This window comes from Uloborus diversus, chromosome 4, assembly GCF_026930045.1.
Source record: "Uloborus diversus isolate 005 chromosome 4, Udiv.v.3.1, whole genome shotgun sequence".
NCBI lineage: Eukaryota > Metazoa > Arthropoda > Arachnida > Araneae > Uloboridae > Uloborus > Uloborus diversus.
Genome location: NC_072734.1, coordinates 26,840,656 through 26,866,955, shown reverse-complemented (window position 1 = coordinate 26,866,955; position 26,300 = coordinate 26,840,656). Strand labels below are relative to the sequence as shown.

The window sequence follows — 26,300 nt, the reverse complement described above, 5'->3', positions numbered from 1 at the left end:
TACCAAGCAGAATAGTATGAAGAACATCAACATACTAAAATACTAAATCAACAGAAGAAATTATATTCTACCATACCTGACAGTATAGTCTTGAAGAACATCAAAAATCAAAAATGCTAAATCAAGAGAAAAAACTATATTCTACCATACCTGTCAGACTAGTTCCGAAAGACACTGAAAACTAAAATCCTAAAAGAACAGTTGGAACTATTCCCCCATGTCTGACAGAATAGTATGTAGAAAATCGAAAGATTAAAATACTAAATCAACAGCAGCAACTATACATTCTCCCATGCTTGACAGAATAGTATAAAGAGCATTGAAAGACTAAAATATCAGCAGAAGAAACTAGATTCCCCAAATGTCTGACAGAATACTCCCAAGACACATCAGAAGGCTAAAATACTGAATCGAGAGAAGAAACTATTCTGCCATGCCCGACAGAATAGTTCCGAAGAACATCGAAAATTGAAACTGTTGAATCTACAGAAGAAACTATATTTTCCTATGCCTGACAGAATAGTTCTAAAGAACATTAAAACACTAAAACAACAGGAGAAACTACATTCCCCCATGACTGACAGAATAGTATAAAGAACATCGAAAGACTAAAATACTAAATAAACAGGAGAAATTACACCCTTGTGCGAATTAATGAATTCAACCTAATTTTATTACAAAATCATCTTTATTTACATCATTTAATTATAAAATCAAAATCACCACCTAGTATGCCCCCCTCCCCCTTTTTGTCCAGCACCATTTTTATTCTACTGGACATAGAGTCAACTAGAGTTTTGACCTTTTCTTTGAACTCTTGATCACTAAACCATGTTTTTAGCAAAGCACAAATCTTTTTTTTTTGTTGTGCAATCAGATTTTCACTCAATGTCACAATGACCTGCCTCTTCCGTGGAGAAATATCCATTGCTAACCGAAGGATAAAAAGTTTACGGATTGAGAAAAAACAGCAAAAAAATGTAGAAATTTGTAACACTTAAACAAATCAGAATATTTATGACAAAAAAAAAAAAAAAAAAAAAAACTTGAAGTTATAGCGCCTGATCAACTGGTAGGCAAAACAGCTGTTATAAACAAAGATTGAACAAACTAAAAAATTCGAAAATTAAAAATCCCCAACTTGATTCCACTAATTCGCACAAGGGTGTATATTATCTCTTGTCTTAAAGAATAGTCTTCAAGAATATTGAAAGATTAAAATATTAAAATATGTTTCGAAGAGCAAAAGACAGAATGAAATATAGCACATCGTTTGCGTGCATTAGGTTACTAATTGCATGTTAGTAACCAAAACTTCAAAGTTCCAGTGGCAACAATCGTTTCGGTACAATTGCCGTTGTTCTGCTATGACAAATTTTCAGCTCGGCAAAATACACCAAACGATACCAAAATTATAAATGACACTACTGCCAATTTCGAGCACCGCGAATTATTCTCACGCCACTTCGCGTGTGCATTTCAGCTGGAGATTTGACGAAGCTTCACCTCCGTTTCAACTTGAAAGATTTTCGTGAATTAGTTAATTTGTTGTGGCATCTATGCATCGAAGAAACTTCAATGAAAATAATAAAATAGTGCAAAATGTGCAGTTTGTCGTTTCGGAGACACAAAACTTGTAATTAATTGCTTTTTCTTTCGTTCCAGAAAGAGGCTTTCCAAACAGAAGTTCAGAATATAGACGAAAAAATGAAATTAAATACTCGGCACGCAAACGTTTCAAAAACTCATTTTTCATTATATTCATAAGAATTTTCTCTTTAATAATGATGACAAACAAATGATAATAATACTTTTTGTTTTTAAAGCCAAAATGATACTACTGAACGGTATGAGATCACAATGTGAAAAAAATAAAAAAAGACCCGATAATTTTCTTTTGCACGCAATGGTATTGCCAAACTTAATTCTGGTTACATGCATAACGATATTCACTTTAACAATAATCATACGAAAAAGGTGAGATAAGTTTAATTTTTTTTTTTATATAGCGATTTAATTTTTTTTTTATTTGCACAGAATTTTACAGAGCTCGAGTTTCATTTTGCAAAAATTACCGCCCTACAAATATAGTTTCACTTAAATAATTTGTAGCTTTATACCCCAGCTTTTATCTTCAAATTTTTGAGGTGGAGAGGTACCATGTCTTCGGATTTGTGGACCTCTAGGTGATGTGCTAAAATATTTTTTCCTACCAATATGAAGATAAACTTGGATTATTTTTTTAGGCATGGGAGTAGGACACTTTTTTTACGACAGGAGTATGACACTTTTTAGGACAGGAGTATGACGATTTCTGTATGACGATTCTTTCTCTGACGGCCCAGAATTATATTTAAGGTAAATAATGTTATTTTTCTATTCTAACCTCTTAATTCAACCACATACTATGATTAGAGTTTAAATTTTTCGTATATTTAAAGCAGAAATATTGTCCAGGAGAATGACAGCGAAAATGTTTCATACCCTATTCTTGAACTTCAAAATGTTAATGAGAACAGCAGACAAATCATATTAACAAAATACTCAAGAAATCCAACAAAATGGTGATAATAAACAGTTTTATAGTACAACAGATTAAAAATTCCTTTTTTGTTTATAATAATTGAACTCATTCTTAGGGGGATTGCCCCCTAATCAGGGCAAGTCACTACTGTGATAGGAACAGGGACCCTCGGGTGTGATGTGATGTGTATCGAGAAGAAAACATTATATATTTTGCATAGAAAATAAAGACCGTACACTTGTTTACCTGTGGATAATCAAATTTACTCGGAGAATGACATGAAAACCTGGGGACAAAGTTTAAAACGATGTACCTTGATGATTAAAATAATTAAATTTATTTAAAGAATGATATTTTACACTTTGAAGTATGCTTAATTTTGTACTACTAATTGAATTTGTGGAATGTTGATATAAAATTTTTAAATAATTTTAAGTCCATTTGAAAAACGGATGGGGACACGCCAAAAGTGTGACTTTCTGGTTATTCAAAAAATTTGTAGAAAGAACTAAATGAGTTATTGTTTTAATAACAGTAGAATAACATCAGATAATTTATTTATAAGTATCAAAAAAATTAAAACACTTTCTGGGTTTAACACTTTTTTCTGTTAGTCTACTTTGACATAATATTGTTAAGATTTTGGAGAGTCACCCATAAGCATCCTTTTTTTTTAAAGTCAATTTTGCAATGCTGTATGCTGTCTCTAAATTTGTCATCACACAATATTTGCGTGACAAAGAGGTCTGAATGACCTCAAGTGATCCCACACTGCACTCTCGTATAAATTATGTGCCGAAACATATTATAAAACTGCACAATGTTACGTTGTGTTGGTAATCAAAAGTGTAAAACAAAGCTAAAAAACAATATGAATGTGCAGCAAACATGACATAAAATGCCAATGAACAATGATAGTCTTGCTTACCAGGCGTTGAGATACAGTTCTCATGAGCACTTTCTGCAGCCGTCACATGGGGAGGACGTCCGCCTGGTACATCCCCAAAAAAGAAAGACAACTGCTAATGATGCAACTGGTACTTAAACCTAAAATATAAACAAATAAATAAAGTCAGATAGAATATGCAAAAAACTACTATAGTAGAATTTAGTTCAGAATTCATAAACAAATAACGAATCTGAGGTACCAGAGAAAATGCCCAATGAAGCATAACGAACATAATAATTCAAGTTAGTCCAAAAAAATTGCGTTCAAATTAAAAAAGAACACTTAAAAGAATTTGCTTCTATTTGCAAGAGAAAAATAAAAGCGAAGCATCAAACATGAAACAAATTATTGTTAGCCAATAGGTTCGGTTTTTCGAGGTATACATTTTACAGTGAATTATATTATGAACAATTTTTCGGTATTTTAACTTTTCACAACGCATGTTACTTTCACAACGCATTTTAATGTTACTTTCACAACGCATCTCTTATTTTTACGTCTATTTTTCTTTCGAATTTTGTTTGCCTTTAAACGTTTGTATTTACACAAATCGTATGAAGAGTTATTTTTTTTAAATGTTTTAAGCATGTTCCGAAGAAAACTGAACTGATAACCTTGGCTTTTGAAGCTATATCTGCTCTTGATAACATTTCAAGACATCATGTAACTTTTTAAAAAGTTAGGATTTTTTTTTCAGCTTAATGTTAAACGCTTCAACGTATCCTTATTTGATGTCTTTAATATCAAAAAACAAAACTGGTAGCAAAGTTCTTGACTGAAAACATAGTGTAATAGTGTGAGCAGATTATTTTTTAACCAGGCATTAAACAATAATTCAGTTCTTTCAAGTTGTTAGGGAAAGAAATAGCAAAGATGAAAAATAATAATTTGAAAAAAAAAAAAAAGTTAAACTCTCTTAATACGATCACGTGTAATACGGAATCATGGCTAAAAGGAACATTTTGTTCGTTAAGTTTAGTTTGCTATCTAATAACATTAAAAATTTCACGTGAAATACGGACATTAAATGGAAAGTATCGGCTAAAACTAACAAACATTTCTGATCTCTTTACTTAAAACGTTCGTGGTTGAATATTGTAAATTTTCTTTTGTTGAAATCATTCATCATTTTGTTAGGTAACAGAAGTCCTATTGTGTATCGAGAATAACACGTAGGCCCTTTTTCCTGGTATTCATTTCATAGTGTATTGACAGCTTGTTATTTATGTTATATTTATTGTATTTTATATTTTATGTTAAAATTTTAAAATGTTCAAAATTCTGTATTCTGTTATTTGTATTCTGTGTTACGTTATTTGTACTCCGTATTTTGTTATTGTTTTCTAAATTCTCTATCCTGTTACTTTTGAATTTAATAAAAAAGATTGCAACTTCCCGAGGGTCCCTAATCAGGGCAAATCACTACTGTGATAACCCTCGGGTGTGATGTGATGTGTATCGAGAAGAAAACATTATATATTTTGCATGGAAAATAAAGACCGTACATATGTTTACCTGTGGATAATCAAATTTTACTCGGAGATGAAACTGTTCATTTTCCAATGTAGATTACAACCTATTCCGCGATTGTCGATAATCATTTTCTTTTTTCAATATTTTCCAAAATCATTAATTTATAAGAAATTAATTAATTATTTTTCTGAATGTACAGACAGTTAGATTACCATGTGTGTATTTGTATTACTTTATTTAAAAATATATGCATAAGCATTGCTTCATTTTTTCGCAGTATCGCTCACTTACGGTTGCTACGAATAACAGCTATTACGAACTAATTTGTGGATTTTTGACATTTCGTATTAACAGAGTTCAACTGTAGTTTGAATTTTGAGGTTTTGAACTCGAGTTATGTTTTTCGCAATCACCAATTGCGATAGGACCCAACTTGTAGGGTGTATTGTTTCTACTAATGGCTTTTACAGAAACCATAATTTGAATTTATGATGTCAAAATTCAAATGCCAGGGGCGGAATGCTGTGAGTTATGTGCTGGATGTTGGGTATTGCTTTCGCGTAAAAAGGATTGTGCAAATTAGAGAGGGTAGCTTAAGTTAATTCGATTCTGGGGTACATGGGTGCCAACATCCAGGAAAAGAGACATACTCGCGGAGGCCCGTGCACCAGAGGAGTTTCATTATAATTATAGAAAAATAAAATTAAAAGATATCAACTACTGTCAAGTAAAAATAATAAGCAGTTGTGATTGCTCAATAAACACGGATCAGTTCCTGACGTTACATTATCAGGCCAATCTCTTGATGAAATGGGAAAAAGATATCCTTTTAATCTTTTATCAAGTTACCAACACAATGATGTTGAGAAATATTTTGATCCATTATCGACAAACTGTCTTTAATAAGGCTTTAGAAGATAATGTCAGAATAAAATGACTTTATTAAGAAAAAACTAGGTGGAAATTATGCATCTCAGATTCAAGTAAAAAAAAAACGTAATGGGGTCGCTTCCAAAATTTTAAAAGTATTTTTTTCTGAAAGAGCATACTTAAAAACATAGAATCTGACCATTTTTTAAATAATTTCTTTAAGTTTATTATTTTTAAAAAATAATTAAATCGGTGCTCTTTCATCGTATAACGCCTCTGCGGATGATATCACAAATGATGAAATGCCATTCAGTGTTGCCATTCACGGCCCGAAATATTTAATTCGCATCTTTACTCACGTGTATTGGCAACGATATGGTTGATAGCAAGCGTAGAGCGCAATTGTAATTCGCTTCTTGATTATCATAACGTGGAAACGCTGTAGAAAGATGCGCCAAAATGCAACATTTGTGACGTCATAAAGACTACGCCTTGTTTGAAGAATCGGACATTTAAAAAAATTAATTAAAAAATAACTGTTGGTAAAATGAAAGTATTTCTGAGTCCATTTTTTTTTTGCTCATTCTACCAATTTCAGTGACAAAAAGTAGTACTTTTGACTGAAGGAATCAACCCCATTGTTCCATTTCAAAAGCGCACGTTGTTCTTTTTTTTTTAAATCTTTCGCGAAATAGGTAAATTTACATTTTCTCGGAATTAACTTTAGCATTTCCATGCGAATTAATTTTAAGTTAGTTTATTGAATTTTTTAATAAAAAGATTAATGATTTAAAAAATATTTTAGTCAGTGATTAGAGCTTTTGCATTTGGTAAAATATTATCTGCAGTTACGTATGAGGCAGTGAAAAACAATGGGATGTAAGTAGTAAAATTGAAGGAGCTAACCAATACAAATGGTAGGTGAACATCTCTTTTGTCTTGGGGCAAGAACTAATATTAGTAACCCCGGTAGGTGCTACCATACAGCATGATTTAGAAAAACTTTCAATGAAAGTCTACCTAAGACCTTATCTTTAAGTGCGTTTTACTCAAAACTTGAAAATGTCCACTTACATTCCATTGGTTCTCATTGCCTTAATTGTAAAAAATACACATTTAGCAACAAAATCTTCTCCTCTTTACGGGTTTTCTAGCAAATCTTTACCAAAAACTTAAAACAAGTGTTTACGGAAGTGAAATCAAGTATTAAAAGCTAAAAAATGCTGCAAGATTGAAGAGTTTCACAAAGGATCACTGTTGATCCGTCAGTTGTTGTTTGAAAGTACAATGGGGTGGTTTCCTCCAGTGAATAGTTCTACTTTTAGTCATGGAAATGGATAGAATGAGCAAAAAAAAAAAAAAAAAACATGGACCCAGAAAATACTTTGATTTTCCCAACAGTTATTTTTTAATTAATTTTTTAAAATGTCCGATTTTTCAAACAAGGCGTGGTCTTTATGACGTCACAAATGATGCACTTTGCCGCATCTTTCTACTACGTTTCCACGTTATGATAATCAAGCAGAGAATTAAAATTGGGCTCTACGCTTGCTACCAACCATATCGTTGCCAATACACGTGAGTAAAGATTCGAATTAAATATTTTGGACCGTGAATGGCAACACTGAATGGCTTTTCATCTATTGTGATGTCACACGACATAAGTGTAAACAATGAAAGCGCACCGATTTAAGTAGCTTTTACAAAATATTAAACTTAAATAAATTATTTAAAAAATGGTCAGATCCTATGTTTTTAAGCATGCTCTTTCAGAAAAAAAATTTTGGAAACGACCTCATTATACCACAGGTGTGACGTCGTATGTGTAGAAAACACCGAAAACATAACTTATCTGATTTTATAGCAATCCAAATGTAGAGCTTCTTAGATTAGATTTATCTTAAGTACCGAATCGTGTTTTTTGAAAACATAATAAATCTCTAAGGTGATGCTTTCCGACCCCTCCCTTCCTATTTCTTTTCGGCAAGAGAGAGAGAAAGAGGGGGGGGGGGAGACACTAGAAACTATCCATTGTTATTTTCTCCCCCAAAACAAACATGCCGTAATTTATAATGTTAGTTACAAAAAGATGTAGTGCAATATTATGAACATTTTTGTGCAAAAAATACACAGTTGTTGTGCTCAATGATCAGTTACATCAGTTGCTAAATAACGCTATAATTTTGTATCAATAAATAAATAAACAAAAACTTGAATTCGTGTCTGAAAAATTAACACGGTATCCGTGTTTTCAAAAATTATAATTTTGCACAAACTTTAGTTTATACCAATTCAGATATTTTATTCAATTTCAGATTAAACGCTGTTTCTAGTTCATGGATTAATATACGTTTTTGAACGCTACGGAACTTCTTCAATTTACATTGTGCCCATTACGTATTTACCGATTTAATTTTAAAACACATCTACAATACAGTTTTATTTTCATCGTTATCGAAAATTCTCGAAAATATTTCTTTCAATCTTTGAATTTTGAACTTTTTTATTACAGTTCAGTCCCAATTATCCCCGGGGGGGGGGGGGGGATATTTATTTTACCTCCAGTCCTTCAAGTTAGGTTATCTTTGATATCTACGGAATCAGGAAAGTTGCAATATCCATCGATTAATTCTGTAGCGACGGTTTTTGCAGAATACACAGCTTCCAATTTAGTTCCAAAAATAACCAAGACAAGGTTTTTGTTTTCTGTTGGCACAAAGCTTTGAATAAATGAGGCAATTCTGCCTAATTTGGTTCTAAGTACACCTCGTTTGCGATTGAGTTTGTACAGCTCCATTTTGAAAGCGAGCAAGTATCCGGCTGCGAAGGACCATGTAAATTCGTTGGCCCGCAAAGGAATAAACGTGGACTGTATAATTTTAAGTAACTATTTTATTTTAAAGCAGAAGACTATTATCACTGTTAACATGAAACCAAAGACACAGCTACATTTCACATAAAAAAAAGTTGAATGACAAAACACATGGCTTGCAATGCTGAAAAAGTTCTTACAGTTCGATGCCAATCGGTAATAAGAAAAACAAATAAATCCAAAGGCTTTTCACAACTATCGGGATGAAAGGTAGACATTTCATTTAGATCATCAACATATTTATTAATTCATAAATAAAAATACTGATTAAACTTTAATATTAAAACCATACACATTCATTAAAACCTAATTTTTTCCGAAGTATAACTGGTTTAATATTGGCAGACAAATTAAAAACTGTACTTAGACTATATAAGAGAAATAATTTTCTTACTTATTTTAAAGACTTAAATGAAATATTTAAAGTATGAAAATATTTCAACGGACTGAAAAACGGAGGACGCGATATGAAAACAAACTTCTAAACTAAACACGTAATAAACGAACTGATGTGTGCATCACATGACTTCCTTTTACTCCAATTTAATGTCATTTCCCCATTACTGGCATTTTTTATGTGAAACAAAAGTTTACTCTCTAAATATCACATGGGTCTAATAATCTCTCTCATGGGTCTCTAAATATCTAATATGGGTAAATTGAAACAGATTTAAAAAGAAAAAAAAAAAAAAATCGTCAAGTTGGCGACAAAACTTGGCGATCAAAAGACTGACGATATATTGCCAAGTGTTGGCCAAATTATAACACCACTTGAGTTTACATCGAAATTTACAATGATTTCCCCCCAAAAAAGGGGCAAAAGATACCTTTAGAAACACCCGAATGCAACCAAAAGGGGAGCTGCACAACTAGGCCCCACTAGGAGTCTACGTATCAGATTTCAACTTTCTAGGACTTACCGTTCTTGAATTATGTGACATACATACGCACATACGCACATACATACGTATATACAGACGTCACGAGAAAACTCGTTGTAATTAACTCGGGAATGGTCATTATGGATATTTCGCGTGTCTATACGTTCATAGGCACTTATCTACGTGTGGTCGAGTCGAAAAAAAACTCAATATTCATTCGAGGGTGAGTAAAATGGAAATTAAGGTCGATTTTTGAGTGAAAATTTTTTCGCGAATGCAAAGGCTCTCATACTGTGTCACAGAGTAATTTCAGCTCGAACTAATAAGATCAAACTTACTATCATTTATTTTATAGGTAGATGAGAGCATCTTAAGCATCATTTAAAAATTTAAAGGTAGAATATGGTTTAAAAGTGCCAAGCCATTTTTCTCAAAAGGAAAGCTTTACGCAAAAGCACACCTGTTTGATTTTCAAGATATTCTGACGTAAATTCTAAGCTCTTGGGAAATAAAATATGTGGCGCTTGAATTAGCATCACCCTAAGGCATTAAAGTATTACGAATATCAAATTATCGCCAAGCGAGGTTTAACGCTTACTCCTAACCGTGAGCAACATTCCAAAAGCTTAAGCAAAAGCAAAAAGCAAACGAAATATTATTTGCACTTTTAATTTATGGTAAATACTTAGCTTCAAACATTACTAATATAAATCTTAGCGCACCGAAGCACTTCGGCTAATTTCTGAAATTATAATCTCCTGCATTAACAGTGCTGTAAAACAACAGCTAAAAAAATGTCATTACCTAACTGAAAGAAAAATACATTTAAAAGGACTGATTAATAGTTCCCGTGAAATGCTTAAAAAGTTTTCTATTTGAGGACAAAAATCGGGAATAATAAGTAATTTTTTATATGAAGAATTCTTCGGGGAAAAAACCCCTTTCATCCCAATAAGCAAGATGGCGCTCGCATCTTTCTTTCGAATACTTGATTAGAGTCGGAAAAATATTTTAATTAAGAATCCTCTGCATACTCATTAACTATTGTGTGAGTAAAAGAGTAAAGAACTCTTCGGCCAGAAAAGTAATTAGATGTAGCAAACAATAAAATGGGTGGGTAAAAGTGAATTCCACAGATTTTTCCAGATCTCGTAGACGCCATTTTTTTCTGCTTTTTTTTGGATTAATTTCTTTACGAACTTCGTGGTTTCGATGATTTTTCTTCGCACGCAATATATTCGAACATTTTTCTTTTAATATTTCTCTTTTGCTGCTGGATAAAACAGTTCTAAAATGCATTTTTTTTTCCTTTTTCGAATTCTCTTTCTCCGCTTTATATTAATCAAAAATCTTCCGTGCTTAGCTGAAGAATGAACTACAACTTTTAGAATTTTTGAAATGAATAAAACTGATTTATAAAGCATCGCGGTAATAAAATGGCGAGTTTCGTTTTCTCGTTATTCTTTTGCGTGTCGTTTGATTCTGGCAAGAAAGTAAATGAAAATGTGTAAGCGAAACGAGAAAATGTAATTTGTGATTTTTTAAAAGTTTGCGTTTCTTGGTAATTTGTTCTCGGCTCAAATAAATAGTTTAGAAAGGTGTAAATGCGAACAAACATAGTTTTTTCTTTGGTTCGAGCTTTGAACTTTGTATGTACTAACTACTTATTTTGCATAGTGACTTTATATTTTTAATAACAGTTCATTGTACAAGTTGGTTATAGCAATTGGTTAGACATACACTTAAATACTGCTTAGCGAGACGCAAGTTAGCATGCAAAATAAACTTGAGCAAAACTAACTGTCAGCAGTAGTCTTTACTATTAATAAAGCTGAATGTCTGGATCTCTTTCTGGATGTTTGGATGTCCCGATGTCTGGATGTCTGTGACGCGCATAGCACCTAGACCACTCAGTCAATTTTCATGAAATTTGGCACAAAATTAGTTCGTAGCATGAGAGTGCGCACCTTGAAGCGATTTTCGAAAATTCGATTTTGTTCTTTTTCTATTCCAATTTGAAGAATATTTTACAAACCAAATTATCATAACGTGGACTAACGCAAATTACCATAACGTGGGTGAGCAAATGAACAAAGCAAATTGGCGCGAAATTCATCATCCATTATTTATAAATATACCGGCGAACCAAATGACCTCTTAATTTTCTACTACGGGCAAAGCCGTGCGGGTACCTCTAGTTTTAAATATGCGCAAAGAGGTGAATTACACGAAGTTAAAACGTACTTGTATCGAAGCCTACCCGCATTTTTTTTTCGAAACTTAGCAGAAAACCCGGAAACACTTTTCCGTTGCACTAACGTCATAATCTTTCGACACAGTCGGTTAATAACGTGACCTCTAACCTTCCACAAAACGGTTCCTGTCTTCAATGGAGTCTCTCCACTTCGTCTCACGAGACAACTGTAAGCCTTTTAGGCCGAAAATTCTTTTCTTACAACGTATGCATTGATGTCCTGGTAGCAGAAGAAAAAACAGGAGTTTTGACGGTGTAGAGTTACACCAGTAGTCGATAAACCAAAACAGTTGTTGAACACGTGTTCGTGAGCAGAAGAAGTTCTGTTGTTGATGACGAAGAGTAAGCCATGCTCTTAGCGGTCAAGTGTGTTGAGTTTGCGTTTCGAAGAATTTATGCGTTTCATAGATATTTTTATAGAAATGAATGAATCTTCATGTGTCTAGCTGTCTTATTAAAGGACCTTAAGTTTTGTCATTCACCTGAAAAGAAAGATTTTAATCTTTTATTCTGGAATGAGTTGCTTTGTTGCTTCTCTCGGCTTTGCGTTTATTAAAAGGGTTACCTCACAACTAGCGTATCTTGGGGGAGGGGGGATGAGAAAAGCAGAAATTTACTATTTTGATCTTAGAAAACGAGTAAAATGAATCATATCATCCCCCCCCCCCGCTCTCAGAGAAATCTAGTTACACCCCCTTCCGAATTTTATTTCTACACTGTTAAAAAAGTTCCTGAAATGTTATGGTAAAAGTAACTAGCATCCATGTTGCCAGTAACTATTACCGTAAAATCCTATTTCACTGTAAACTTTTACAGAAGAATAAACGAGAGTTAAAACACTCAAAATTCGAACTGCAGGTTCGATCTCGGGACCTTCGAAATGGCATGCGGCTTTGCTGCCCACCATACGAGTAGGGACGCATCGAGTAAGGGAAATACGGTAAATGTATGCTTTGTACTGTAAGTCACGTAGTGTATCACTTGGCGCTAAAATCGTTTATTTTCGTCGGTACAATTTGCTGTAAATTTTTTTCTGTACTGTAAACACTATATTTTACAGTAATATTTACCATAAAAGTTTCCTGAATTTTTAACAGTGTCGCTACGCTACTGACTTCTCTATAACACAGTAATCTGCAAATTTGGATTGTATTTTGTTAAATATAGGATGAGATGATTTATGGTTATTTACCCTTGTTAATCGCCACATGTGATTCAGGGACGAAGTTTAGGAAAAGTAAGCATTAACTTTGTGTTTATAGGACAGTGTTTCCTAAACTTTTCCGAATAGTGGCACTCTTTGAAGAATTAGTTTTCTCAGGTCACCCCTTTGCTGTGAAATTTTTTTATATTTTAATTACACGAATATTTTGTTTTATAAACGAAGATTATAGCTAGTTTTTGAGAATGAATTTAGAATGCGACATTTTGATGCCATCTTTTGATAAAAAGATTTATTTAATGACGAAGGTTTTTTTTTTCAATGGGGTCGTTTCCAAAATTTTAAAAGTATCTTTTTCTTAAAGAGCATGCTTAAAAACATAGGATCTGACCATTTTTTAAATAATTCATTTAAGTTTAATATTTTTGAAAAATTACTCAAATCGTTGCGCTTTCATTGCTTACACTTCTGTCGTGTGACATCACAAACGATGAAATGCCATTCATTCAATGTTGCCATTCACCGAACAAAATATTTAATTCGCATCTTTCCTCTCGTGTATTGGCAACGATACGGTTGAGAGCAAGCGTAGAGCGCAATTTTAATCCGCTGTTTGATTATCATAACGTGGAATCGTGGTAGAAAGATGCGCCAAAATGCATCATTTGTGACATCATCAAGACCACTCCTTGTTTGAAAAATCGGACATTTTAAAAAATTGATTAAAATAAACTGTTGGGAAAAATAAAGTATTTTCTGGGTCCATGTAATTTTTTTTGCTCATTCTATCAATTTCAATGACTAAAAGTAGTACTTTTGACTGAAGAAACCACCCCATTGTCTTTATTAATAGTTTGCTGACAATCTTGTTGCGTTATTTCTCTTTGAAAGGAGAGCTACGTTATCTCTTCTAGAGCTAACTTTGAAAAACGAAATATAAAATTTACTGTCCATAAATGTCATACTTTTTCATTATATTTGACCCATCACCCTCTTTGACACGAAGTATCACACTTCACCTTACATCCTTCCATTCCCGTGTCACATGTCATGAAACATTACATAAGCAGACTGCTATAAAACTGCGTGATATCACACTTCTTGTTACCCTCATCTTCCCCCTTGTCACAAACTGTTACAATTTCAGGAACATCCCAACTTCCTAAAAGTGTGACATCATTTTTGGGCGATCCTAAAGCTATTTCTTTGAATACACTAAAACATGTGACAGCTAAAACGAAAATTTATTCACCATTATGTTTTCCAACAGGGATTGCTATCAGTTTTGGAGAATATAGTTCGTAAAGGCATAGAATAATAATATGGGTCCCATTTTGGATACCAAATGAAACTCTTGGACAAACTCCTTACCCCAATATCTGTCTGAATGAAAGAGCTACAATCGAAGAGACGTTCAAACAAATCTCAATGGGGTACAGTTTACGTGCATTACGCAATCATACTTGTCCATTCGTGTGCATTAAACTGTTATCCGTGACGTCTCATGCACTTTAATCAAGCTTCCTAAACGCCTAAATAGGGGAAGGTTGCCGTCAATGAACCGGTTCCATGACTAGACCTGGAAGATATTTCCCGTACCGGAGTTTGTGCAGATGTGTAATCAGTTTTAGTACCTTCCCTTGTCTGAAAACAGTCTACTGCAGAGTCGTCAAGTAGCTAAAATTACTTCATCATATTGTTAATCGGTCAGATAAGATTTCTGCCATTATTTTACTATTTATTGAGATTTTCATTTAATTATAACATGCTTTGAATATCACTGATCAATAAAACGTGACTAAAAAGAGTAACACCCATAAGAATATTCAAAATGACGCAGTTACTATCATTGAACCGCTAGGTGTTTTCACGAATATACCACCTGACAAAGTGGTTCATGCATGGGAAATCGCAAATATTGTTGTAACTTCAGCTCAATTACCTTTGAAAATTACTCAATTGCTTTGAAATAAATAATAATAATGAAAAAATGATTCTCAGTAATTCACGAAAACTCTTTTATTTTGTTATAATTTCATCTCAAAATTTTTATAAAATTGACAAAAAATATAAAATGTAATAATAAAGGTTTAAATACTTTTGCTGGTCCAGAAAAAAAAAACAGTAAAATATGGCCAGTTGACAAGTGAGAGCGTGCTACAGTAGCTTACAGAAACGACGGTATGGAGCTTAACGAAGTCTGCCGACAATATAGAGTCTTGAAAGCAACCTTAAACTGTCACATGGAAGATAAAAACCGGTTAGTTGTTATCGTAATCACTTATTAGAAATTTAGGAGATAAGCCATCCGAAATAGGAACATAATTAGTGAGTCATATTTTGAAACTAAACAAGACGTTTATTACGTGTTAACTAAACAAGACGTCGGAATTACTTCCGAAAAATTGGGGGTTGGCCTTTCAAGAGGCTTAGAAAAATAACATGTCTCACAGATTTAATTAAGACAAAAAGTCTGTTAGTACCTATTCTTTGGTAGTTCAAGACTTAAGTTTCTGGTTTCAGTAATGAAATGGTCAATAAGTTCTTTGATATTTTGTAGAGTAAGTACTATCTTTCGTCGAACGAAAATTTTCAAAATGGATTAAACAAAATTCCCAACAGTTCAAAGGGGATTGAAAAGGTATTAGCTAAGAACGGTTTTGCACAGGTTGAGAAAATATCAAGTGGTGAACGAGGTGTGATGATTCCAGTTTTTCAAAATAATAACGAATCTTACATCACTAGAATCGTTATTAAATTTACTATTATTAAATTACATCTTTTTGTGTTCAGAAATATCTACTAAATCTTGACTAAATGTTTTTTTCGACATTTTTTTGAATATGATGCGATACTAATCTTTACTAACAATAAAGCTGAAAGTCTCTCTGTCTGTCAGCATCTCTGTCCGGATCTCTGTCTGTCAGGCTCTCTGTGACGTGCATAGCACAGACCGTTCGGTCGATTGTCATGCAATTTGGCACAAAGTTAGTTTGTAGCATGGGGGTGTGTACCTCGAAGCGATTTTTCGAAAATTCGTTATGGTTCTTTTTCTATTCCGATTTTAAGAACAAAATTATCATTAGATGGACGAGTAAATTACGAAATTATCATAACGTGAAACCGTAACATGGGCACAAGCCATTGGCGAGATACGAAATTATCATAACGTGGAACCGTAACATGGATACAAGCCAATTGGCGATAAAATTCACCATACATTATTTGAAAATATATAGGCTAACCAAAAGACCTTTTAATTTTTCTATTACGGGCAAAGGACTGCGGGTACCACTAGTTAAAAATAAAACATGCCATACCTAGTGCGATTCTTTTATTACATTTCACACTATTCATTCTTTTTAAAACAAATAAAAAACAGCTCATACTAATACATTTTTACCTTCCAGTCGCTAGTGGAATAGGATCCCTGCCAAACCACTTGACCGCGCGATTTCTAACATAAAATATTGACTTGGAATATATTACGTAAGAATGAGTTTGACCCCCCCCCCCTCCCAAAGTAAGCGTACGTTGAGATTTTTCCAACCCCCTTCCCCTCAGGATGATTACATAATTAATGAATGACCCCTAAATACTTTAGCAGATACTAGGTAATGTTTCAAAAATAATTAATAACAGCCTTAATTCATCACTGCTTTTCTCGAACTCGTTACGAACTTAATGGTGCAATTTTTTAAGAGAATTAACGATTGTTACATAGGATGCTTTATCAGAATAAGAAAAAAAAATAACGAAAATAAGAATCAAACTATCTACCTCTGCGAAATTGTATCTTATATCCTATTGAAAGTAAATTTAATAAGTAAATCTCTAATAACATGATACCATTTCATAAATTCTGCTTCATTAATCACGAATGCTAGATCTATTTTGTGTTAACCCCGACTCTTCTCAACAAATGCGGGATTAGGTAATTACTAAAATCTACTACATTATTAATGCAAAGAAAGAAGTCTCACCCACAGCATAATAAATGGCTCTAGGCTTCAAAACCGCTTGTATTAAAATCTATCGTCAGCAGCGGTCCCCAGTGGTACACCAGATCAATAAGTACTCGCCTGATAGCGAGTAATCGTCTGTATCATGTTCGCGCTTCTGTTACTTATACAGATGAAATTGCCCCGAGGGGAAGGTTCCGAAAAGGAGTGAAAACATGAGCGGCTGCACGCGACAGCCAAAACGGGGCTTGGAGCTTTGTTTAAAGTGGAGGTCATCCTGAGTTTTTTATTAAAAAGGAAAGAAGAGGATTTTGTTGAGTTTTTTTCCCGACAGCAGCCAGATAAAAATTATTTGATACTTAACATTCACTCTCCTCTTGGCCTTTAAAATGCAAATTTCTAATGGCATTATATTTTATTCTCAGGGCGTTAAAAAGAATAGATTGCAAAATCTTTTCTTTTTCTTTGTTAAAGGATTATATATGTTTTCTTTTTTTTTTCGGACTAGGTGAGGGAAAAAAAAGAAGACAGTACGGTTTGATAGATTGTACATTGGGGCACAAAAAGCTACAAATAAAAAAAACTTCTTTTCTTACTGTATTTAGACATTAATGATAAATGAGTTTTTTTTAGGAGTAGAAATAAATTGAGAAACATTGTAGCATATTTTATTTTAGTAAAAAATAGAGAAAACAATAAAAAGCACAGTATATGTGATTTTACTTCTCTTTCTCTTTTCTTTTTTTTTTTGAATGAAATGAAAATGAAAAGTAATTTTAATTTTCTTTTGATGGAGGATTAAAATATAACAAACACAGACTTTGGATTTTCATTGCCTTGCTCAAGATAACACTTAAGTAAAAATATTTAGCAACATCATCATATGATTAAAAACATTTATATAGCAAAAATGTGTTCAAAAATGTAGAGTAATTTCTGGGGTATTATACGGAACATAATTCACATGCTACCACGTGGTCAGTAATAGCAAGTAAAAAAAAGTATTTCGGGACAGTATTAATTTCGAAGAGGAGGAGGGGGGGGGGAGGAGTATATTTAAAAGTTCATATTGCAAATCCTACAAGCTAAATTTCGAAACTTAAAAATTTTATTTAAAAGGTTCGAAGTTGACCTTCTTTACCTACGTTGAAGTGATAAAGGATTTTTTTTCTTGCAGAGAAAAGAATTTTTGAAGAATTAAAATTTTCTAAAATTAATCGTGTTCCCCTTCTCTCACATACAAAATAAATAAATAAATAAAAGTGAATAAATGCAAAAAAAAAAAAAAAAATAAATAAATAAATAAATAAAATAAAATATAAAAACCAAAAACATTGCTCCTTCTAAGATACATTTTCAATCGACTATGGTTTTCAAGTACTTAGGTCAAACCTCATAACTATTCAATTTTAAAAGTGACCTTCATTATCCAGAAATGACAGTTCATAAAATGGAATCATCATGTGATGGTACAAAAACTGAAATGGCACACACGGGTTGCCTGTACATGCTGACTCAAATGAAGTTGAGGTTTTCTAGTGACAGTTTTGGGACGTCACGATACAGTCACATCAACTGTCGTCAGGAAAACTTTTTGTGACGTCGCGGTCTCTCAGTAAAGTCCTCTAGCAACTGAGAGAACGGACAAGAATTTCTCGGACCAATCAGTGACTTTTATATGACATTCCAATAAAGTATCATTGAGACTCAGTAGTAATGACTTAAAGTGACGATTGTACATCTTCACGACAAAATCCTAGTGATCTCCGTTCCAAGATAAGGTTATAGTGAGTCAAAAAGAAGTCATGTGATGACAGTTTTGCTGCATCATTGTATACCATCGACCGAGACAACTTTGCCAAGTAGACTGGCTATCTTTGCCGATTTTTGAAAACGATTCGGCTCTCTAGTAAGCTCAGATGTGGTCTTTCTTTAAAAAAATGAAAGCACTACCGCAGTTATTAGCAGTTTTGGTGCTTAGTAGAGGAGAAATATTAAAAGTAACAGCCGTCCTTTCCCATCTGCTATCAAAGTTTTACATCGAATTTCAGTGAAAAAAAAAAAAAAAAACTGAAATAGGATAAATATACCGTCCCCTCCAGAAGTTACCGCTCAGCTTGATACGGCAGGAAATTCCACCATTATTTGTTTAACACAACTGACGTCCCACAGGTTTTCAATTTCTATTCTGGTGAATTTTGGTCATGTTCGTTGTGAGACATAACTACAATCGTGCCCATTTAAAATTAGTAGCAAAAATAATGAAGCACTACCTATTTCGCTAGTAACGAGCCTTACGGAATATTACTATTGGAGAAAGCCAGTCAAAAAGAAAATCATGCTAATCGCATTCTTTTTCTACATGAAAATAAAAGCAGAAATCCGTTGGCTGAGAACAATCCATCATTCCTTCTCCGACCACTTTCGTCTAACACGTCAGTGCGTCCTCTCCAGAGATTTTGACAGCACACTTGACTCTTTTGCGGTGTCACGTGACACTCAAGAGTTTCAATGAACGAGATATAAATATGCGTTATTCTGCGGCCTTTTCGACGTCACTCCGAGCAGCCTTTTAACTTTGTTAATTGATTTTCAGGATGTCGGCACGCTTTGCGCAAGAGTTATTTTTATTACTAAATAATTTGTTCTGGTTTTCTTCAGTGTTTTCGAAACGACGACGCAGTTCTTAAGCGTATTTCAAAACGTGAATGAAACTTTGGTTTGCGTTTGAATTTTCGACTGCATCCGAAATAAATTGCTAAAAACCCTTTTCCAACTTTAAACGAAGGTTATCATGCATTTTAACACTGTAGTAGTATATTATGCTTTTATAACCTCACAAAAGTACTCAAAAGTGTGTTACTAAGCTCACCACTAGCGCAGACAGAGTTTAACTTTGGGGAAAAGGGTGGGGAAGCCTGAGCTAACTTAGAGCATTTATGTCATAAAGACGTGATTATTTTTGTGACTATTTCAGCGCAAAATAAGTCCGACTTCAACCCGGGGCGCCGCGATGGACGGTTAAGGAGGTCATTGCGTCCTCCCAAAAAATTCCTTATTCGGAAAATTTCTCTGACAAAAATTAGGTAAATTTGGATACAACATTGAAACTTTAAGATTTCTTTTAATTTTTAAAATTATTTCTTAACCACGCCTAATTTTCTTACTCATTAAATGTTCGGTATGAATGATATTTATGCAATGCACACATATTTCATCACACTATGCATGCTCAGGTTTTATCATTCAGGAAAATTGAAATTTTATATTCGGCAAATTGAATTCTCCCCTTTCCAAAAATTACAGTTTAGGACTTACCTGACTCCCACTCTTTCTCCGGTACGGTTGAGGAGTCGGAGGGAAACGGACCGACATCGAATTTCGACTTGTGCAAGCTTTCGACTCCAGACTCCGACTCTTTTCGCCAAAATCAGTCCGACTCCGACTCCGCAGCCTTGTTTTTAACTCTTAATTGGTCAGTTGGAGAGTTTTTTACCCCAAAAGAATTGAACGTTTGCATTTCAACGTTTTGCAAATGTTTTCGGAAATGACTTTTTATGCAGTGTATGTTGGTGGCAGTGCAATGCAGTGTGGTATTGCTTAAGCTCTATTTATATAAATAAGCAATGCAAAAAAACAGCTGATAATTTCCTTCTTTTGTTTGTTAAATTTTGTGGCTGGCACAAGGATAATAATGTGAAGGTACATGCACCCACCATCATCAATTATGTTCTAAAAAGAAAAAAAATAGAAGGAAAAAAACATTTTCCTTCATTCATCTATTTGTTAAGAAAAAAATACATTGTTAGTCGATATGTATGTTTCAAATTTTTTGCACAGACATTTCAAACAGACATACACACTATAATAGATACATGAAAATTACGCTTTTTAAAATTGAAAAGAAAAAGAAAAAAAAAAAAAAGAAAAAAAAGGGAAAAAAAAATTTATCAGCTAAATGTTAAGTAAAAAAATACATTGTTTGTCGATATGTATGTTTCAATTTTTTTTACAGGCATTTAAAACAGACATACACACTATAATAGCTACATGAAAATTACGCTTTTTAAAATTGAAAAAAAAAAAAAAGGAAAGAAGAGAAAAGAAAGAAAAGGCTTCTTCTTAAAAACAACGTAAGTAACTTTTTACACATGTGCAAATGTGATGCGTCTTATGTAACCACTTAGTGCGTCGGAGTTGCTATCCAAAATAACGCTGACCTTTATTCCTGAAATTAATTCGGAATGCGGAAACAAATTACGGCATTTTTGAAACAGGAGTGTGGTGCAGTTCACTTTCGCTCAAATGAAGTGATAAGATAATTGAGGTCGATTCAAAGTGCCGCATATTTAAAAAGACGTGTAAAACGCTTGTGGAATAGGGTAATCGGATGACTTGCTAAATAAATATGAATTGGTGCTTTTATTACACGGATATCTTCTTCATTAGCTGCATCCACAGACAGCTCATATCGCTTACTGGCGTCATTAGTACTACATCTAAATAAATAAATAAATAAATAAATAGTTATTAAATTAAAAAAAAAAACACCCGACTGCGTAAAACCAAAAAAAAAAAAAAAAAAACTAAATAGAAAAAACATAAGCCTATTTAGTTTAGAATTTTATGAAGCATTACTGAATAACTACTCCATTGAAATAGTTTTATAATCGATACACACATGAGACAAATCATAAAATCAAAAGCAGAATACATGGATCAACAGTCGGGGCCCATTCCTTTTTGACCTGTCAATGAGCCCCGTAAAATTTGAGTGGGCCCAAATGATGATTCTCCTATTCTGCTTTTGAATTTATGATTTGTCTTATGTGTGTATCAATTATAAAACCATTTCAATCAACGGAGTAGTTATTTAGTAATACTTAATAAAATTCCATACTACTGGGGTTATATTATTTTCTTTTTAGTTTTTTTTTTGTTTTTACGCAATCGGATTTTTTGTTTTTATTTAATAATCATTTTTTTATTTTATCCTTTTTAGTTATTTTCATTGACTTAGTTATTATTATCATAAGACGGCAAATTTCGCAATCTTGTCATTTTATTCAGAAAGTTTATATTGCGAGGATTATTAAGTAACTTGCGGTGGTCAGTTCCTCTAGGGACCTTACTCGGCTTAAAGCTACATATGCTTGACTTTTAGCAAAAATGCGCTAGCTTAAGTCAACCACAGCTATATATTAACAGCACGGAAAAGTCCGTCAGTCAACTCTTTCTCCCCAAACTAAAAGAGCCCGTCAAGAGAGTACACGTCGCGAAACTCAGTCCCCTGAATCTAGACAAAAACAAATGCAACATGTTAGGATAAGGTTAAGACAAATCGATTGACGTAAGATCTATCAAAATCGGTCAAGGGGTACAGCCTGTACAACGCCACATAGGAACAAACATACATACATAGACTCATAAACACATTGACCTCCTTTGCGTCGCGAACGCGCAGTCGCGTAAAAAAAAGAACAAACACACACTGACACGCACGAACACACACAAATATATGAATGATGAAATAGATTTTAAAAAATCAATTTAATTAAATATAAATTAAATGGATGAAAATAATTTTATTTATTTTCAACTAGCGGTACCCGCACGGTTTTGCTCGTAGTAGAAAATTAAAAGATCATTTGATTCGCCTGTTTATTAACAAATAATTGATGATGAATTTCACACCAATTGGCTATGTTCATTTGCTTGCCCATGGTCGCATGTGGTAGTTTGCTCGTCCACGTTATGGAATTTGCTCGTCCACGTTATGATAATTTACTCGTCCACGAAATGATAATTTGCTCGGTAAAATGTTCTTAAAATTGGAATAGAAAAAGAACAAAATCGAATTTTCGAAAAATCATTCCGAGGTGCTCACCCCTATTAGACCGGGATATGAAGGGGGTTGAGCATGCATGGAAAGGCTGACGCTATATTATTTCTGATTATTGTTACAGGCACGATGGTTATTATGAAACCATATGTCGTCGCTCCCCTGGGTGGTCGACAACCCCGGGGGAGGGGGGGAAGCAGTGGGGGAGCCGTTTGCTAAAACACTCATAACTCCCGAACTATTTGAGATAAAACACTGAAAAAAGTGGCAATCGACGCAACAAAACAAGGGCTTCAAAAACGCTAAATATGTTTATGGACCTATCTTTGTTGGTTTCTGTGTACAATTCCATTTTTCGCAAACAAGCAAAATTTTTGAATAAAATGCGCAAAACAGTTTTTTTGACCAAAATAAATTCCAAATCGAAATTGTTGGGATATTTTTTTAAATAAAGTCCTAAATATCATTATTCAGTTGGTTAAAACTATTTAAGTACTGTTAACGCGTTGAAAAACAAAATGACAGTAGCAAGATCGAACACAATATGCAGTATAGTTCAGGATCTGAAGGGGGGGGGGGGGGTTTGGAGTATGCATGGAAGACCTGACGCAAAATTATTTCTGATTAATGTCACAGGCACTATAATGATTATGAAACCACATGTCGTCGCCTCCCGGGGGGTCGACAACCCCGGGGGAGGGGAAAAGCAGTGGGGGGGGGGAGCCGCTTGCTAAAGCACTCATAACTCGCGAACTATTTGAAATAAAACACTGAAAAAAGTGGCAATCGATGCAACAAAGCAAGGGCTTCATAAAAGCTAAATATGACTATGATCATATCTTTGTTAGTTTCTGAGTAAAATTCTATTTTTCGCAAACAAACAAAATTTTGAATAAAATACGCATTTTTTTTTCTTCAAATTATCGAAATTATTTAACTCTTTAGGGAACCAATAAAATCTGAAATATCATTATCCAGTTTGTTTAAAATTACTTAATTATTATCAAAGCGTTGAAAAGTGAAATAAAAGCAAGCTCAAAAAGCATTTGAGGTAATTCACGAAAAAAAAAAAAAAAACAAGTTTGTGGAATGTATCTTGAAGACTCGACATAAACCAAAGTAAATTTTGTGGCTCTCCTGTTTCGGCGGTTTTATTTCGTAATATTATCAAAACAATGTCCCAGTTAAGTAATTACTTAATTATTTAACCTTTAACGCATTATAGCTGCTTAGTATGGGTCACACTAGCACTTTAAAAAAAATTAAAACATGCATGTTTGCAAGTTCGAAGTAATTACGGAAAGGATAAACTATCAGGATAACTCTTTTGCAGATTTTACACCTGAGTTATGAAGCATAGTGAGCGAGGCTATTGCCACATAAGCAGCATAAAAATCTCAGTGGAACGTTAAAGAAAATGTGAATAGTCTCTTATCCAGAGAAGTCCTGCAATGGCAATGTCTTCAGTGGCGACTGCAAAACAACAAAAGAAAACCAAAAAAAACATTTAACCTGGGAAAAGTTAACTCAAAAGTGATGTTAGTTTACAGCTAAAATTCATTCCATACATTAAGCTCAATGCTAGGTTAGGTTCATCAGAATGATTCACTGAAGCAAAGCGCGAGGTCAGATTTCGTGAATGTAATTGAAAATGATACTTCTTGCAATAAAACTCTGGAAGAAGCACCCTATTTTAAGAACAAAGTTCAAGTTATCGATGGAATGACTCTGGTTCATATTGTCCCAAACATAACTTTCAAATGCAGCAAAGATTTTGCAAGTCTCCAAATAAAAAGTAATAAAATTTTCTCTCCAATAGTCAAACTACAAGAGTGAACCTTAAACACGATCGGTACATCTCACTGTCGTTTTCATTACTTGAAAACCAGAAGTTCAGGAAAGTCTCCTTCGCTTACAAAAAAAATCACCAGGTACCAAACCAGTGGTTTCGTGTCATAGCCATTCCTGAAAATAAAAAGAATCTTTAAAAGTACATTTCAGAACATGTAATATGTAACATATCCGTTCCTGCATCCAATCAGCTTCTGGTGTCTGGTAACTCTGAAAACGAAAATGAATATTATTTAAAATCTGAGAGTCAATTAATAAATTTCTCTGAAATGCCCGAGTCCAACCAAAACGAAGGTCGCAACATAATCTATCTTCCTGCATATGATTCAGTGCAAAATAGGGGAAAAAGTAACTAGTAGTTTATAGAACAGAAACTTATGAATTCTTATTGGCAATCTTTGTTAAAAGACAGAGGTTGCCATTTCATGTGCTGGTGTTGTGGAAAGGAAAAGAGCTTTAGGATGGCATCTATCTTCAGGAGCACTTACGGAAAAAACATCTAAAATTTTACAAGCTTTTGATGCATTTTCCGACTGCGATTCAACAAGTAAAATAGGAACAAAAAAGTATGCTTTCACTTTACCAAAAAAGTCGGAAACTGTTTTTTGTACACTAGAGTTATCATTAAAACAATATCTGAGTGCTTCAGAATTACAACTGTTAGAAGCTGTATTATAAAAAAATTGTCAAGAAAATAGGTATTTCTTGCGAATGCAACCATCATAATAATTTCTTGTCATTTCCATCAGAAATAAATACAATATCAGCTCTCTACCATGCTCCTGCAATTCTTTCTAACATGTGTTAAGAAGCATTGCTCAACTGCACTATTGAATCAATTCCCCTGTACCTTAACAGTGCCTTTAGATGTAACCAAGTTTGGGTTTCACTTGAATGTCCCACACCTTATGATGCAGCCAGTGTTATCAGAAAGTTTAATTCCACCCTGCGCAGGCAAGAACTGTAAATAATCTTGTAAATGTTTTATTAATAATTCATCTTGCTGTAAATACTGTGCTATTAAGACTAAAGCAAAAACCCATAAACTACAAAATCCTCGAAAGAGAACGATTCAACAGAACAATTACAAGTCAACAAAAAAGAGTATGATCCAGCTTTCAGAATTTCTGATACATTAATGCTTTATGTATGCATACTGATATTCTGCAATTATTTTTTAATACGCATTATTTTACTAATTTTATTTAATTAGTTTTTTTTAGAACTCTAGTGTATAATTTTATATTTATGTTCGTTTTCATAAAAGCTCAAAGATGCTTCTCATTTTTTATATTAATTTAGAACATATTATTTCTTGTATCATTGTTCTTTGTTGGGTAAATTATAAAAAACAATATCCACAAAACAATACCCGCAATATTTTTTTGTGCAAATTGAAAATGTAAATTAATAGAAATAAATTAAAATTATATTTGAATTGAAACTACTGTGGGCCTGGTTCCCTAGTTCCTCTCAAATTTAGAGTTGTATATAACAAAATTAAAGCCATAATTGAATACTTTGCAATTAGAATAAGTTTGTAAACTGAAGAATGAATAGTTCGTCATAAGGATAAGGCGGCTATTTTTTTCTCAGCATATTGCCGTTTTGTTCAATGCGCTAACTTAGGCAGTGCATTTTCTATTTCGCTTTTTAATGC

General features: G+C 33.4%; 1 protein-coding gene across 1 annotated transcript in view; it reads right to left on the bottom strand.

The window, feature by feature from the left end:
- LOC129220418 (cadherin-like and PC-esterase domain-containing protein 1) overlaps positions 1-26,300 on the bottom strand; it is a 285,857-nt gene that overhangs the window by 235,835 nt on the left and 23,722 nt on the right. The window contains 1 exon segment of the mRNA XM_054854837.1: positions 3,453-3,571. Within this exon segment, the coding sequence (XP_054710812.1) occupies positions 3,453-3,476 (24 nt within the window). The 5' untranslated portion in view covers positions 3,477-3,571.